Source organism: Dasypus novemcinctus, chromosome 10 (assembly GCF_030445035.2).
Source record: "Dasypus novemcinctus isolate mDasNov1 chromosome 10, mDasNov1.1.hap2, whole genome shotgun sequence".
Classification (NCBI taxonomy): domain Eukaryota; kingdom Metazoa; phylum Chordata; class Mammalia; order Cingulata; family Dasypodidae; genus Dasypus; species Dasypus novemcinctus.
In genome coordinates this window covers 8783745-8799913 of record NC_080682.1, presented here as the reverse complement: position 1 = coordinate 8799913, position 16169 = coordinate 8783745, and the positions used below count along the sequence as shown (strand labels likewise).

General features: G+C 63.1%; 2 protein-coding genes across 5 annotated transcripts; one reads left to right on the top strand and one right to left on the bottom strand.

The window, feature by feature from the left end:
• The first annotated feature begins 2274 nt into the window (after positions 1-2274).
• Positions 2275-7912, top strand: MUS81 (MUS81 structure-specific endonuclease subunit). 2 transcript variants are annotated; one of them, XM_058305153.2, is made up of 16 exons: positions 2377-2614; positions 2701-2830; positions 3088-3173; positions 3715-3813; positions 3969-4037; positions 4213-4298; positions 4838-4978; positions 5142-5237; positions 5334-5455; positions 5540-5637; positions 6131-6247; positions 6341-6436; positions 6621-6749; positions 6908-7011; positions 7569-7652; positions 7748-7912. In XM_058305153.2, the coding sequence occupies exons 1-16, from the start codon at positions 2480-2482 to the stop codon at positions 7812-7814; spliced, it is 1659 nt and encodes a 552-aa protein (XP_058161136.1). In that variant the 5' UTR covers positions 2377-2479; the 3' UTR covers positions 7815-7912. The 2 variants fall into 2 exon arrangements, with proteins under 2 accessions (XP_058161135.1, XP_058161136.1); XM_058305152.2 differs by having other exon boundaries at positions 2275-2614; positions 5334-5637.
• A 650-nt stretch (positions 7913-8562) lies between these two features.
• On the bottom strand, positions 8563-14949 carry EFEMP2 (EGF containing fibulin extracellular matrix protein 2). Of its 3 annotated transcripts, none has more exons than XM_071217953.1 (11): positions 14854-14949; positions 13881-13998; positions 13595-13643; positions 12868-13120; positions 12290-12412; positions 11901-12017; positions 11654-11773; positions 10322-10441; positions 10104-10230; positions 9661-9856; positions 8563-8833 (listed from the first exon to the last, which is right to left on the bottom strand). In XM_071217953.1, the coding sequence occupies exons 1-11, from the start codon at positions 14870-14872 to the stop codon at positions 8672-8674; spliced, it is 1404 nt and encodes a 467-aa protein (XP_071074054.1). In that variant the 5' UTR covers positions 14873-14949; the 3' UTR covers positions 8563-8671. The 3 variants fall into 3 exon arrangements, with proteins under 3 accessions (XP_071074054.1, XP_012375159.1, XP_004478669.2); XM_012519705.4 differs by having other exon boundaries at positions 12868-13074; positions 14854-14913; XM_004478612.5 differs by lacking the exon at positions 14854-14949 and adding an exon at positions 14306-14672 and having other exon boundaries at positions 12868-13074.
• Between the last annotated feature and the right edge of the window lie 1220 nt (positions 14950-16169).

Below are 16169 nucleotides of genomic sequence, written 5' to 3'. Positions count from 1 at the left end.
CGGGGCGGGCTTCCGGCCCTCATCCCGCGGGCCGACGGGAAATGAAGTCCGAGAGTCCTGCGCTGTCCTAGGGCTCGCTGAGTCTTTCTCGGCTGCGGGCTTCCGGGCCCCGCACTGCATGCCGGAAAATGTAGTCCATGGCTGCAGAGGGGCGGGACAGTGGGCACGGAGAGCGCGCCCATTGGTGGTTTCCCAGGAAACGCGCTGTGCTGAGCAATAGGTACCGCTGCCTCGTAAAGATGATACGAGAACGAGCCACGACTTTGCGGCTCTTTATCCCGGAGCGAAATGGTTTTCCGAAGGCCTATGTTGGCACTTTCTGGATCTCTTGGTCTGAAATTGTTTAGTTTAGTTGGGACTTCGCTTTTCTGAATTGAAGCAACGACCCACTGGCGAGGAAGCCAGTCTTAAAACAAGGAAAATGACAAGTGCAAGGGCGCCTTCAATCCAACAGTCACTAAGCACCCTCCTTGTGCACAACCACTCTTGACCCCCGAGAAAAGGTCATATGCAACTTCAAAAACAATAAAAATAGAGAAAAAACCCACAAGGTACAGGCAGGCTACAGGGAAAACTTTGAAAGGAAGGTGTTGTCCTTGTAAAGATATTTGATAGACATTCATTCTTAGGGCAAGAGGGGAGGGCAAGGGTTTGTGCATTCAATTCAAGGATTTTTTTTTTTTACGTGCCTTTACTAGGCACTGAGCAGAGGAAATAGACATTAAGTCAGACTTGAATCTCCGTGCACACCTCGGATACCTTGGCTTCAAGCTCCCCTCTCCTGTCCAAGTTGCTGTTGTCGAGGTGAGAGCCAGTTAGATGACTGATCTAATACCAGTGAAAACTGAGACACAAGCTCCGTGGGAGCATAAACCTAAAAAAATAATAATAATAACAAAACTGGGGTGACGGACTCTGGGAAGACTTCGTTGATCTAAACAATGACATGGCCTCACACCCCGCAAGAAAAGACAAGATAGCAAAGAAATCAGAGGCAAACCCAGAAATGGTACTGGGGGCCTTGATCTCATAAGCAGAATAACGGGCGTTAATGAAGACCAGACAGTCCGCTCTTCACGGTACCCGGGGAGCGACGTGCAGGAGGGGGTTCTCGCACAGCGTGCCGGGGGTTGTAGTCTGGGACCTACCGCAGCACCACCCACCCCCCTACCCCCACCCCCAGGTCCCGGGCGCCCCAGGTGGAGGCCGCTGCTCAACCCCCGCCTCTCGCAAGCGTCCTCGCCAGAACGGGAGGCTGGCTCCTCCTTTTTCGAGCCTCGGAGTCTTCAAGAGCCCCGAGGAGGGGGAGGGGGCTTCGTTGTTACCCTGGAGACGTGCTCCCGCCCACCCCCAGGCGCGGGATGCCCTAGATGTCCTTATTAGGACTGGAGACTGGAGAGGGCGGGATTAGCCCGAGCGCCGGCTCAAGGCTCCTTATAAGGCCGCGTCGGGCGGGAAGCTGACGTCCCGAGCGGCTAGGGGGTCGCGCACTGGGTGGGGTTTAGAGGGGCGGGCCTGGGGATCTGCACCTCGCGACTTCCGGCATGTCAGTTGGAGGCCGTAGTGTCCGCTCGAACTACCCCTGTGCCCAGCTCCTTTGTATGTGTCCTTCAACCTCGAGCCCCTCACCTCCCACGCCCCTTGTGCCCAACTTCTTCGTAGGTGCCCGTCAACCTCCAGCCCCTTTTCAGGGTCACCATCGTCAAGGCCCCTAAAGGTACCCCACCTCCTACGTGCCACAAAAACGGCGGAAGTGTTTTCCCCTTCTGCATCTGTCCGTAGCCTACTCCCACGGATCCAATCACGTACCCCCACCTCCCGGAATGCCCAGCACCTCCCACTTGGAGTCCCCTGCTACCTGTCCTCGGCCTTATCCCACCCGGCCCTCCTGATTGCGGCCTGCTCTGCCTGTCCCCGATTTCGCGGCGCCCACTGCCCTGGGTCCCCCAGCTTCTGACCGCCATTTCCTCCGGAGATCCTCCAGCTCCTCCTGCCTTACCTCGGTGTCCTCCCCTGTACCCCCACGTGGATATTCCTCCCGCACATACACCTGCACCCGTCTCCCGTCCCCTTCTGTCCTGGACTCCTCCACACCGGACTGGCTCCCCTGCCTCCTCTACAAAGATGAGGCGGAAAAACCGACCGCAAGCCCAGCCGCAATCAGGTTACTTGGTTAAGAGCCCGCAACGCCCCTCGCTGCCACAGGAGGCGCTGTCCGCCTCCCCCTCGCAGGCACGCGGCGGCCCCGCCTCCCCAGGCGGAGGTGGGCGGAAGGGGCGTGGCCGAAGAGCCGGGGCCCGCGGTGGGCGCGTCCAGAGGCCGGCGGGGCGCCGGGGAAGAGGGCGCTCGCGTCCGCGTTCAGGAGCGGGGAGGGGGAGAGGGAGGCCCGACTTAGCGACCCGCGGAGGGGGCCACGTGACTGGGCAGGCCCCGCCTCCCCGGGAAGCCAAGTGTTCGAATCCCTGCCCCGCCGGCGCTCATGGCGGCGCCCGTCCGCCTCGGCCGGAAGCGCCCGCTGCCGGTTTGTCCCAACCCGCTCTTCGTACGCTGGCTGACCGAGTGGCGGGACGAGGCGGCCAGCAGGGGCCGCCGCACGCGCTTCGTGTTTCAGAGGGTGAGTCCCGGCGCGGCCCGCGGGTGCGGGCGCTGGCCCAGCCGAGGCCTGTCCTGAGCGGGTTCCGCACCCCCTCTGCCCGCCAGGCGCTGCGCTCTCTCCGGCGGTACCCCCTGCCCCTGCGCAGCGGGAAGGAAGCGAGGATCCTACAGCACTTCGGAGACCGGCTCTGCCGCATGCTGGACGAGCGGCTGCAGCAGCACCGAGCGGCCGGGGGTGAGCGCAGGGGTCTGGTGGTCCCCTGCCGCCGCCACGCCCCCTGCCCCTGGGAACCTCCGTGTCCACCCCGGATACCTTGGCTTCAGGCTTCCCCACGCCTGTCCAGTTTGCTGTTTGACTTCCAGCCAGTGGCTGACCCCCTCCCAGGCTCACCGCCCTCACCTACCACCTGAGCAGGCCGCGTCTTTGACCCAGATCCTTCCCACCTGCCGGATTCCCGTGGGCCCGGGCATGACTCTCATCTGCCACTGCAGGTGACTATGACCCGGGCTCACCACCAGGAGAAAAAAGCCTTGTCCCGGAGGGGCCACGTGCCGAAGCCCAGGACCCTTCCATGCTGGTGAGGAGGAGACCAGGGGAGTGGACGGGAAGATGGGACCACCGCAAGTAAAATTTGTCAGGTGGTGTGGCTGGTTTTGAGGAAAGTTTGGTATTTAGCAGACTGGGGACAAATCTCCACATCAGTGATGGCTGGCTTCAGGCAAGTGACATCCTCTCTGACACTGAGCTTATCTGTACGTGGGCATGTTGGCAGGAGAGTCAGCCAGAAAGTTCTATGACCAAGCTTCATGAAGGGCCCGGCCCAGTGCATGGTGGGGCCTTTTTGAGTTGCTCAGTCTTGCTCAGTCCTGCAGTGAGCAGTGGTCCTGGAAAACTGAGGCTGGGCCCAGCAGCCCCTGCTTCTCACAACTGCACCCTGTCCCAGCCCAGCTTGGAAGGGACTCATCCTATCATCTGACCAATTTGACATATCAGAAAACTGAAAGCTGAGTGACTTGCCCAGGGCCATGCAACCCAGAGACGGAACCTAAACCTCAGGTACCCTGGCCCTGCCGGGGTTCACCCTCAGTGATGGCTCAGAGCCCTTTTGTATCTGGCAGGTTCCAGCCAAGGCCAAGGCGGGAGGCTCTGCTGGCTACTGGCCAGCCCGGCACTCAGGGCCACGAGTGGTGCTGCTGCTGCTCCACGAGGAGCACCTGGTGAGTGCCTGGCCTGCCCTGCCCGGGATTCCTGGAAGAGGCTGACAAGGTGGTCAGAGAACATCCTGGCCACTAGGGCAGGGAGAGAAAGGGTGAGCACAGTGGGGGGGGGGGAGCAGAACACTGAACCTCTGTCATTTTGGCCTTGGTTGCAGAATCCTAGTGGCCCCGGCTTCCTCACCAAGGAGCAGTTGCTGCAGAGGTGCAGCCAGAAGGCTCCTGGGGTGAGCACTGGAGTAGAGGGAAGATGGCGCCGAGCAGCTCTTGGGTCTGACCCTGAGCTCACCAGAGACTGTCCTCCGTGGGAGTGAGCAGGCTGTGGGGTCGGGCCCGTGGCTGGGGACAGAGAGAGAGTGGTAGCACCAATGGCTCCCTGAGGGCCTCCTCCCCTGTCAACAGGTGGCCCCTGCGAGTGCTGGACCCTGGCCCGCCCTCCGCTCCCTCCTTCACCGGAACCTCATCCTCAGGACACACCAGCCAGCCAGGTGGGCCCTACTACAGGGGAGGCAGCAGGCAGGCAGCGGGGAGCCTGCTCGACCTCATCCTGGGGCCCTGCCGTCACCCAGCAGTTCTCAGGCCGCATGCTGGGCACCGTGGCGGTGGGGCCAGGGTTCCAGAAGAGTCTGAGAGATGGAAGCAGTGGGTGGAAAAGAAGAGGGGTTGCCACAGATCACTGGAGAAGCAGACAGGCTTTGCCAAAGAGATGGCACTCAATGTGCCTTAGAATTCTTAGGAGGAGATGCAGGAAGGGCATTTTAGGGAGAGGGAACAGCATGAGCAAAGCTGAGGAAAAAAGAAAGTTTGCGACTTACTTAACCATAGACCTGAGAAACGGTGCTGGGCTGGCCCAGAGGAAGCTAATCTGATTGTGCAGGGCGGGGACAGCCCAGGGAGGGCAAGGATGCCAAGGTACTTGTTCGTGCAGGGTAGCCAAGGGGGTCTTGCAGCCAACCATGTGGGGGGCAGGCAGGAGAGCCCGCCAGGCTCGAGTGAAGAAGGGAGATGTGTGTTCTCCACCTCCCAGGTACTCCCTGAGCCCGGAGGGCCTGGAGCTGGCCCAGAAGCTGGCCGAGTCGGTGGGCCAGGGCTCACTGAACGTGGGACCCGGGCCAGAGGAGCCCCCCGGGGAGGAGGCAGAAGTGCCAGGAGCAGCCTCGGCTGAGCTGTGAGCGGGAAGGGACGTGGGGGGACACTGGGAAGTCGGAGGGTCCCTGGAATGAGGCGCCACCACCTTCCACCCTCCACCACCTGCCTCTGAGCCTGTGGGGGGACCACCCCAGCCCTGCCGGGGATTCTTGCCTCCCACACAGCAAACCCCCTCCTTGCAGAGGCGCCAGCGAAGGGGAGGCCCAGCAGCCGCCGCTGGAGCTGGGGCCCGGAGAGTACCAAGTGCTGTTATGTGTGGATGTTGGCGAGACCACGGGGTGAGCGAGGTGGGGGGAGCAGGGTGGGGGGCTCAGATGGGATGCCAAGGCGGGTGCAGCCACCCTGACTAGGCCCCCCCCGCCTCGCACCTCCAGGGCCGGGCAGAGGCCAGAGCTGCTCCGCGAGCTGCGGCGTCTGCACGTGCCCCACACGGTCCGCAGGCTGCACGTCGGGGACTTTGTGTGGGTGGCGCAGGAGGTCAAGCCCAGAGACCCAGGTGAGGGGCTGCGGGCAGGTTTCGGAGGCGCAGCCTGGCGGGCAGGGCGGCAAGAGCCAAAGGTGCGCTCCCTGGCCTCGGCAGCAAGACCCAGGGAGCTAGTTCTGGACCACGTGGTGGAGCGCAAGCGGCTGGACGACCTGTGCAGCAGCATCATCGACGGCCGCTTCCGGGAGCAGAAGGTCCGTGTGCTGACCCCAGCCCCACTCCCCCGGCCCCGGCCCCAGGACATGCCCCAGCCCCAGGACATGCCCCAGCCCACATCCTTGCTGGTGTGCCCCTCGAGGCAGAGCCCCCCGGCCTCCAGCCACACCCCATCAGGGCTGCTCCAGGGAAGCCCTGGGATTGGACACCCACAGGCCCCAGCAGGCTCACACTGGGTGCTCAGGGCACCTGTGCTGGACCGAGGTGGCACGTTAGAGACCCCTTGGGGACCCAGCCCTGCGGTCTCCAGTAGACCAGGCCCAAGCCTCTAGATTGGAAGTGCAGAGACTGCTTCTCTCTCCTGGTTGCTGGGCCGACCCCCAAGTCAGAGAGGCTTGAAGAGAGTCTTTTGCAGAGGGCAGTGGGGAGGCTGAGGAAGCTAACCGGCAGGGCCAGGTCACGGGTCCTGCGTGTGGCACGAAGGCCAGCCCAGGCCTGAGCCTGCCCACCCCCTTCCATCTGCCGCCCCAGTTCCGGCTGAAGCGCTGTGGCCTGGGGCGCCGGGTGTACCTGGTGGAGGAGCACGGCTCAGTGCACAACCTCAGCCTTCCTGAGAGCACGCTGCTGCAGGCTGTCACCAACACGCAGGTGAGCCGGGGGCAGGCCGGGCTGGCAGGGCCCCGTGGTTCCTGGCCCAGGAGCTACCCAGCCACCCTCCCTCTCTCGGGACCTTCTCCCCAGGTCATCGACGGCTTTTTCGTCAAGCGCACAGCTGACATTAAAGAGTCAGCTGCCTACCTGGCTCTCCTGACCCGGGGCCTGCAGAGACTCTACCAGGTGAGCAGATGCACCCACCAGGGTTGGGGCCCTTCCCTGCGCCCTGTGCTCCCCCAGGGGAGGCGGGCCGGGAGAGCAGCCATCTCCCAGGCCAGCCCATGACGTCTCGGACCAGGCAAGCCCCTTGCTGGCTGGGAGCTGGCCCCTGGGGTGCCGGCCTGGCCTCAGTGCCCTCTCCCCTCAGGACCAGACCCTTCGCAGCCGCCCTGGGGGAACCCCAGGGGACCCCGACGCAGGGGCCGGGCCCTCCTCAAACCCTCCCTGCTCACTCCTCACCTTCAGTGACTTCAACGCGGGAGCCATGAAGAACAAGGTACCACCTCTGCCCCGCGCCTCCCCACGTGGCCCTCCCCAGCCCCTGCTCCCCAGTGTAGTCCTCCACGGCCCCAGGCCCCGCCCCGCGCAGCTGTCCCCAGCCCTGGCCCCCCTCCCCAGCCCTTGGTCCACCGACGCAGCCCTCCCCCGCCCCAGGCCCAGTCCGTGCGGGAGCTGTTTGCCAGGCAGTTGATGCAGATACGCGGAGTGAGTGGGGAGAAGGCAGCGGCCTTGGTGGACCGGTACGGCACCCCAGCCAGGTAGGCCTGGAAGAGCCTTCGGGGATCCTCAGCCCCTGCCATCCCCGTGCAGATGTCAGCTCAAGGCTTTGTAGGGGGTCTGCTGGTGGGGGCTGTGCAGTCCCAGAGGCAGGCGGGGCTGAACCCCAGGGAGCTGGCCAAGGTGGGGCAGCAGGAAGACAGACCCAGCCAGGACCAGCGGGTATCCCAAGCACGGGAGGGGGAGCCACGGGAGAGGGAGGGAGACATCCAGCCTGGTAGAGCTGACAAGGCTTCCTGGTGGAGGGGCACAGGGGCTGGGCCAGGAAGAGCGTGCGTTTTGCCAGGAGAACGCCATGTGCAGGGAGACCCTGGAGCCTTGGTGGCTCCATCTGTATGCCAGCACGAAGCGAAGGCTGGCGGGAGCGAGTGAGGCCCGGGCTGCCAGGTGCTGAAGCAGGCTGTGAGCCCGGCCCCTCACCCATGCTGGCCCCGCCTGCCTCGTCTCCCTTGGTGCTGGCCCAGAGCAGGGCTCAGAGAGGGCTGGCGGTCGGCCGTTGTCAGACCTCAGAAGCTCAAACATCCCACTCCACTCCCAGCCTCCTGGCCGCCTATGACGCCTGTGCCACCCCCAAGGAGCAGGAGACCCTGCTCAGCACCATCAAGTGCGGGCGTCTGCAGAGGTGAGGACAAGGGACAGAACGTGGAGGGAGTGGTCAGGGACCAGGGCTGCCCTGGGCCCAGGACCTGACAGTCATCTGGCTCTCTCTTCGTGCAGGAATCTAGGGCCCGTGCTGAGCAGGACCCTGTCCCAGCTCTACTGCAGCTATGGCCCCCTGACCTGAGCTGTGCCACGAGCAAGTCCTGCCATCTTCCCCCACCCAGGCCGGCCGGTCTTTTAACCAGAATCTTTCAGGCTACAATAAAAACCCAAGTGCATGCAGCCTATTGCGTTATGAGGAGGGGTGCCAGGCCCAGGAGCCTGGAAGATACCCAGGCAGGAACTGGGGAGACCATGTGCCCTGCTCCTGGGGTTTTCAACTGAGCACCTCAGGACCCTGGCGTTCCATGGCACATCACCGAGGCTGCCAGGATATGGAGCCAGTGGGGCACTGCACCTTTGAATCTAGTTTATGTCATCAAGGGGTCTCTGGTTAAATAAAGTTCCCTTTGGTAAGAGGGTCTCTAACCTGAAAAAGAAAAGTTTGAAAACCACTAGCAATCCAGGTGTCTCATATTACAGATGGGAAGGCTGAGGCACAGCCACCGGGGCTTGTCCAGATTCATCATGTGAGGCGAGCGAGCACCGGCACCCAGGCCTCCTGGCGCTCTCCCAGCAGGGGTTCCCAAGCCCCTGCACCCCAGGCGAGCCCAGATCTCTGTGCACTTATCACACGCCCCACCCAGGGGGCTCCTCGTGCCCCTGGTACGTAGGCCAGTCTCAGCCTTGAGGACACAGCTCCCAGCTGCCACCAGTGGGGCCCCTCGGCCTGAGCAGAGCCCCCGAGGGAGCCCTGGCCCCGCCTCCCGCGAGCCGGCCCCTTCCTGCTGGGGCTCACTGTGGTGTTCCCACCCACCTCAGCCACCAGGACGCCTTCTTTCTCCCTTTATTGCCTTTCTGCCCTTCACAGCACCTGCCCTTTCAGCAGAACACAGCCACCCCTGAGCCCTAGGCACCCTCCCTGGAGCCCCAACCCCCTCCTCAGAAGGTGTAGGCTCCCACGAAGACGGTGAGTCTCAGGACGGAGCTGGCCCGGTAGCTCATGAGGGAGTTCATGGTGACCATCTCGAGGTCCAGCACGTACTCCCGGGGACCCGTCACTGGCCGGGCGAGGACCAGCATGGCGCTGACGTTGTTGATTTGCTGCAGGGCACAGTGGGGGGGTGACGTGGTGGTGTCAACCTATGTACCAGGGCCCGACTCCACCCCCGCCTCCTTATCCCAGGCCTTGTGCCTGCAGCCCCTGCATGAGTGGGAGGAGGGCCGTGGCCAGGCTGTGCCCACCCCCCTCAGGTGGCACTGTGGCAGGAGTTGGGCCTTCCCACCCTTGTCCTCTCCTGCCCTGGAAATGTCCCTTGATGCCCTTCCCACCACTGCCAGCTAGTTCCTCTAAGCAGGGTTGATGGGTGTTTCACAGGTGAGCCACGGCCAAGTGGAAGCCGGCTGGGATTGGACCTGCAGCAGGGAGGCTCCCCTCAAAGCATTCTATTTCAAAAGGAAAAACCACGGATACCAGCACAAGGGCCTCACGTTCAAGACCCTCGCCTACCTCTGCCACTGTCGCTGTAAGCCACACCTGAAGGCCCAGCCAGCAGAGAGCAGACGCTGAGCCCAGGCCCCTGCACCAACCCCTGCTGCCTCTTCAAGGCCCTGCTCCACTTGCCTACCCTTCCCTCTCTGATGTGCCTGTGACCTTGCAAGGCCTCTCCCCCTTGTTTTATGGGTGAAGAAACCAAGCCCAGATAAGGGAAAGGAGCACGGGGACTCACTCCACTCCCCTTGTGCGAGTGCCTCCTTACAACCGCCTGCCCAGCCCGCAGCTTGGGAATTGGGCATGCCCCAACCTTCCAGTAGCCCCGCCTCCAGGGGGCGGGGCCTAGAGGCTTAACTGAGTCTCCCTCTTGGGGCTTGCCGGAGTTCAATTCTGGACCGAGCAGGCCCGCCAACGACTGGGGGAGGGAGCGCCTTACTCGAATGTAGAAGTCCCCCTGCGAGTTTCCGGCACGGATCTGGAAGGCATTGTAGGCACCGGGGTAGACGGAAGTCGCCTGGATCTGGAACACGTCGGCGGGCACGCTACGCTCCGACGTGATGCTCATGTAGCGGTGCACGATGGACGAAGGCTGCTCCCGGCACAGGGGGTTGGAAGTTGGACAGAGGCAGCGGCTAGAGACCCCAAGATGGGGGACACGAATGAGTTCCAAGCCCATCCCCCCTCATTTTGCCCGCCCCCCAAAAGGAGGGCACGCCGGATCCTCCCACTCTTGCTCGACAAGGGAGCCCCGTTGAATAGAGGCGGACTACAACTCCCATCAGCGCTCGGGGGCACCTGCCGCCCCAAGTAGACGCCAGTCAGCCCCGGAGCCCGCTGGGAGTTGTAGTTTCTGCGGGGCCCGGCGTCGCACTGACTCACTTGTCTGACACCTGGACGTAGGGCTCCACGCAGCGGTTGGTGTCCACGCAGCGGTAGCCCCCGTAGAAGTTGACGCAGGTCTGGGCCTCGGAGCACTGGTGCGTCCCCGATTCGCACTCATCGATGTCTGTGCCAGAGGAGAGGGTCTGGGACCGGGGGGCCGTCAGAGGTCAGCCCCTGTCTCCACCCTGCCCCAGCTTGGCCCTGGCCACCTATACCTTGGCAGAGTCGCGTGGCCAGCAACTGGTAGCCCTGCGGGCAGTGGCAGGAGAAGCGACCAGGCTCGTTGACGCAGTGGTACTGGCAGAGGTAACTGGAGTAGCTGCACTCATCGATATCTGAGGAAGGTGGGGGGGGGGTTCAGATGGGTGGCCCGAAGGCAGGCAAGGAGGACTGTGGCCAGGGGACTCATCTCAGCCCCACCCTGCCATAGGCCCGGCAGGAAGGTAGAGGGGAATGAAACAGGCCCTGCAGAGCTCCGCAGGGGCACGGGAGTCGAAGAAGGGTCTGTCCAGGCGGCCCCAGCTCCTGGACCTCTCTGCCCCAAGACGGTAGGTAAGAAGGAACCTAGAGGCTGGACTTGAAGCTGGCTGACTGCTTTTGGGGACCCTCAATTTCCCTGTCAGTAAAATGAGTGGGTTAGTCTAGTTGAGTCTTCAGGGCCCAGCCTGCCCTGGCTCTCAATAACCTGTCCATCTCCTGCAACCCAGAGTCGGTGCAGGTACCAGTCACCTCCTACCAACTGTGAACCCATGGGAGAAGCCAGGTTTTCAACTCCTGCTGCCTCGTGCTGCCTGCCACTGAGCCCGGTACCCATGGGGCCTTACTTGTCAGCAAAGTGTCACATAAACGAGGGATGAGGCCAATTGACATGGAATGAGAAATCCAGGTTGAGCCCCAGCCCCACCTCACCCTAGCTGCGTGACCTTGGACAAATCACTTAACCTCTCAGTTTTATAATGAATGTCACCATTTATCCAGGACTTTGTGTTTATTATTTTCTGTAATCCAACAAAACTTGAGGAAGTTATTAACGCCTTCACTTTGCAGAAGAAAGGAGAAAAATCACACCTACCTCATAGAATTGTTGACGGAATTAAATTAAGCAAAATATGTAAGTAAAGCAGCCGGGGTTAGTTCCCAATAAGCAGCGCAGTTCACTTTAAAGTGTTGCTGCCCGAGGCTTGATGAAGCCCGTCTGTTCTTCATTCTCCCACCCAATCCTCCAGACAACCCATTTTACAGAAGAAATGGACTCAAAGAGGGACCTGTCCCAGGATCCAGATGTAGGTCAGCCTGGCTCCCACATCCTTCTCAGCCCCCTGGTGAGCTTCAGTAGGCACCAAACTGTCCCCACCAGGCAGGGAGCTGTCACGGGCAGGTGTGCAAGTGCCCTGCTTCCAGCCCCGGGCATAGGACCCAGGAGGTATAGGTGGGTGCAGAATGGACAGCAGACAGGAAGTGAAGGCAACAAATGGGGACAGGAGGTGCAGCTGACACAGGGCCTGGGGACCAAGCGGAGGACTACGTGGCAGGGGTGCAGGTCTCACCGTTGCAGGAGAAGCCATCCCGGTGCAGCTCGTAGCCCTGGTGGCAGCGACACAAGAATGTCCCATAGGAGTTGAAGCAGCGCTGCTCGCACGGGGCCCCCATGTCACACTCGTTCACATCTGGGGGTGCCGGCAAAAACAGGGGAGGGGTGAAAGCGGAGGAGGAGCCCAGAGCCCCCACCCCATCTGGCTGGGCTGAGCTCCCCCAGCCCACACCTCCCAGGAACCTGGCCCGGCCCAGTCTCACCCACGCAGGAGCGGTTGTTGGGTCCCAGCTGGAAGCCGGGCTCACACTGGCAGCTAAAGGAGCCAGGCAGGTTCACGCAGCGGTGCTGGCAGTAGCGGTAGCGGCACTCATCTATGTCTGGGGAGGTGGGGGAAGAGGTCAGGGGTCAGAAGTCATGGGGGACCCCAGCAGGCTGGTACTCAAGACCTCACCACCCATAGTCGTGTCTGTATGGGGGTGGGCCGAGCCAGGTCGACCTCTGTGCTTGGTGGACAGGATGGCGGAGGAGGCCGAGGGCTGGGGTGAAGCTGAATTCTACCGGGGGGTGGGCTGGAGTGGACGTCAGCCGCTAGGCGAGAGCCAGGCCAGGGGCTCAGGGCAGGGAGCCGAGGGGTCCCTTCTGGACGCACCCACACACTCAGGCCCGATCTTGCGGTATCCATCGGGGCAGGTGCACTGGTAGGAGCCAGGCAGGTTGTGGCACTGCTGGCTGGGGCGGCAGTCGTGCAGGGCCTGGTCGCATTCGTCCACGTCTGTAGGAGACACCACTCAGCCCCTGCCTGGGTGCCCACGTGCCCCAGGCATGACAGCTGCCTCACCCACTGGCACCCCACAACAGGAACCCATGGGTGAGACCCTCCCTGACCCCACAGATAGAGGCTAGCAGCCAGGGACGTGACGAGAAAGGCACCCCGACTGTGAAAGCCCAGATCAGGAGGGCACAGGAAGCAAGGCCCGGCCCCCAGCTGCCCTCCCCACCCCCCAGGAGCACGGATGCCACACCCTCTCCTTCCTCTGGGACCCAAGGCTCCCAGGGACTGGCAGGAACAGTGGGACATGGATAAGGGTCTGACGTCATCTCAGTGGCCCCACGGAGCCACCCAGCCCGCTGAGCAGGGGAGGAACCCAGGGCCTGGGTTTGCAGACGCGGTGTGGGAAACGCGGTGGGAGAACCAGTAGGCTCGGGGCCGGCGTCACCCCCACTCACCCACACAGCTCTCCTGCTCATCGGGCTCGTAGCCTGGTGGGCAGGGGTTGGGGTGGGAAGCAGGGGGCACGGGTGGTGGGGGTCCCTCGCCATGCAGGTCGTTGATGACGGCGGCCGAGCGGGGCAGACACAGGTAGCCCCCGTAGTGGTTGATGCATTTCATCTCCCCCTTGCAGGCCTCGGGGATGGTCAGGCACTCGTTGACATCTGCAGAGAAGGGCCCACAGGGCACAGCCGTTCTCCCGGGCTGGCCCTGGGGTTGGGGAGGGCGGCAGGGACCCGGCTTGGCCTTCTCTGGGCTCGGTGACCCACGGGGCCTTCCCGCTCCACTCAACAAGCTCAGGTTGCCTGGCCTGGCTCAGCCCCAGGGAGCCTGCAGGTCTCCTCATCCCTCCCCCGCTGGGGAGGGCGCCCTCCTGGGCTAGGAAAGTGGCTCAGGAGGGTGGTGGGGACCCAGCTTCTCTGGGCAGGGCTTCGTTTCCTTTTTGCCTCCTGGGGGTGGGGGCGAGGTTTCCTGGATTTCTCAGGGAGGGAGGAGCCTGGATGGCACCCCACCTTCTAGCTGAGCTGGCCCCCAGGGAACCAGAGCTGGCCTTGACCCAACAGAGCTGGGCAGAGGACAGGCCAGTGGGCTCCCACTGCAACTCTGGCGATGGGGTTGTCCTTGGGAAGAAGCAGCCTCCTCCCTGGCTCCTGGGGGGAGGAGGGGTCCCCCAGGCTCACTCACCCCGGCAGTGCTGGCTATCAGGGTCCCACTCATAGCCATCTGTGCATTCCTGGAATGGAACCAGAGGTGGCCAGTGGTCACCCCCGGCCTCTTCCAGCTGGCCAGGCCAAGTTCAGGCCCAAGCTTTGCCCCCCCCGACCCCCACCCCAGTCTCCTCTGAACCATGACCCCTACCAGCTCCCCCAACCAGGGAAGAGAACAGTCTTTCCCAGCGCTAGCCACCCAAAGATCCTGGTCTCAGTGTCCCTGCCCAGCCCGTCCCAGGCCAGTGGCCCCAGGTCCCCACCGTGTAGCTGTCGGGCTCCTCGGAATCCTGGGGAGATGCTGCCCCCAAGAGCAACAGCAGCAGCGCCCAGAGCAGTAGCGACCCGGGGAGGTAGGAGGCGAAGGGGAGCATCCTGGGCCTGGAGGTGGTGGGTGCGGGTCAGGGCGCCTCTGCTCTAGCACCCCCCCATCCCTTGTCCCAGGACCCAGAGCGCCGGTCCCAGCCGCCTCCCAGCAGGATCGTGCTTCGAGCCCGCGCGCTCTCAGGGCCGGGCCCGGCGCCCCACGCAGGCCCGGGTCGGGTCGGGGGCCCTCACCGCCCGGCCGCCCCGCCCCTGCCCCGTGCCCCCGCGGCGCGGCCGACGAGCGCGGGCCTCTCGCCTGCTGCCTCCCGCCGACTCGGCCGCGGCTCCGGCCCGCGCCCTCCCGCCATGGGCGGCCACTCACTTGGGCCCGCGACGCCGCCGCGGCCCGCGGCTCCGGCGGCTCGGGTGACTCGGGCAGTGGCTGCAGGCGGCCGGGAGGACGGACGGCGCAGCTCCCTGGACGCGCGGCCCCAGGAAGCGCCCCCCGCCCGCCCGCCGCCGCGGCGCGGCCCACCCCGGCGCCTCCGCCCGCCTCTTGGCGGATTCCTGAGCCCGCGCCAGGGGGAGGGACCCCGACCCCCCGCTTCTCCGCCCCCGGCCGGCCGCAGGCCCCCACCCGGTCCCCCGCGGCGCCTCCCGGAGCCGCTTCGCTCCCGCTCCTGGGGCCATTGATCCGGGTGCCAGGCCCCGACTCGGCCGGGAGCCCCCACACCCTCTCTGCGCACCAAGACCTTACCTAACCCGTGCCCCCAGACTCCATCCTGCACCCACGCCTTCCTCCCAGGGCCCCCAGATTCTCACTCCGCGCCAGAAAAGTCATCCTGGGCACCCAGACCCCACCACATCCAGGGGCCTCCAGACCCTCAGCTACGCCCTCCAGAATTGCCTTCTGGGCGCCGAGACCCTCACTCTGGAAACTCCAAAACATCCAGGGCGCCCAGAGAGGCGCTGCTCCCGGAGATGGATGCTGTCCATCTCCGTCCCTTCTCCCCCCAGGGACGTCTTCAGCCAGGTGGGCCCTTCGCCCCAGCGAGGCCACCTTCGCGCCCACCCGCCGAGAGGCGAGCACGGCTCGGGGGCGGGGGCGGCAGGCCCCTTTTGGCTCAGAATGAATGGAAGCCCTCGAGAGGGCGGGCAGGGCCGGACTCGGGCGCTCGGGCCGCCAGGTCGGACGCCAGCACCTTCGCGGCGCCCTTCCCACCCCGCCCCCGGCCTCCGCCGCCGCCTCCCTGGGGGCGGGGTCTGGGCGGGGCGGGGCCGGCCCACGTCTCAGGGCGGGGCGAGACGGGAAAGTGCTGCGTGTCGGGGGATCCCCCGCCTAGGGGCCGACGGCGAACGGGAACTGCCCGGCCTTCCCCTCCCTTTCCGGCTGCCTGTCGCCAAATCGCTCCGCGAGGAGCCCTCTGGGTCAGGGTGACCAGGAGAGCACCCCCCTTCATTCCCCCCAGAAATGCTTCCCAGCCAGGGTCTGGGCGAGGAGGTTAAAACAGTCGACAGACAATAGCAAGTGTGGACGAGGAGGGCGAGAACTGGGACCTCTCAGAGATCGCTGGTGGGAATGTAAGAGGGGGCACCCGCTTTGCAAAAAAAAAAAAAAAAAGAAATAGCCGGGCTGGCAGCTCTTCAAAAGGTTAAACAAAGGGTGGGAGTTAGGTCATGACCCAGGGCTTCCTCTCCTAGGGGCACATCCAAGAAAATCGAAAACATGTCCGCACAACCTGGTCACAAATGTTCACAACAGCGTTATTCCTAATAGGCAAAAAGTGGAAACAACCCGAATGTCCATGAACTGCTGACTGGGCAAACAGATGTGGTCTCTCCACACAGCAGAATACTATTCAGCCATAAGAAGGAATGAACATCCGTATTCACAGGATGGAATATTAGGCAGCTATAAGAAGAAAAAAAATTGTAAAGCAAATGACAACATGGATGAACCTGGAGGACAATATTGTGTTGAGCGGATCAAGCCAGACACAAAAAGACAAATACTGCAGACTGTGTTATGTTATTATGAACCAAATATATTGTGTAACATATTTGTATGATTCAAAGAAAAATTTATATGTATCCAGTAAAAAAAATGAAGTACCGATGAATGATACGATATGGATGACCCTTGAAAACGTGATGCTAAGTGAAAGAAGCTAGACGTAAAAGGGCAGCTGCTTAATGATTCCACTCACATGAAATGTCCAGGATAGGCAGTTCCATAGATCAGAGGT

What these genes read in the sequence shown, in the direction of transcription:
- MUS81 (XM_058305152.2), top strand. Translation starts at nt 2,480, where the DNA reads ATGGCGGCGCCCGTCCGCCTCGGCCGGAAGCGCCCGCTGCCGGTTTGT. An exon ending in TGCTCCACGAGGAGCACCTG is followed by an intron (nt 3,814 to 3,968) that starts GTGAGTGCCTGG and finishes CCTTGGTTGCAG; the next exon opens with AATCCTAGTGGCCCCGGCTT. An exon ending in GGAGCAGCCTCGGCTGAGCT is followed by an intron (nt 4,979 to 5,141) that starts GTGAGCGGGAAG and finishes CCCTCCTTGCAG; the next exon opens with AGGCGCCAGCGAAGGGGAGG.
- EFEMP2 (XM_004478612.5), bottom strand. Translation starts at nt 14,613, where the DNA reads ATGGCCCCAGGAGCGGGAGCGAAGCGGCTCCGGGAGGCGCCGCGGGGG. An exon ending in TGATAGCCAGCACTGCCGGG is followed by an intron (nt 13,075 to 13,594) that starts GTGAGTGAGCCT and finishes CCTTCTCTGCAG; the next exon opens with ATGTCAACGAGTGCCTGACC. An exon ending in GATCGGGCCTGAGTGTGTGG is followed by an intron (nt 12,018 to 12,289) that starts GTGCGTCCAGAA and finishes CCACCTCCCCAG; the next exon opens with ACATAGATGAGTGCCGCTAC.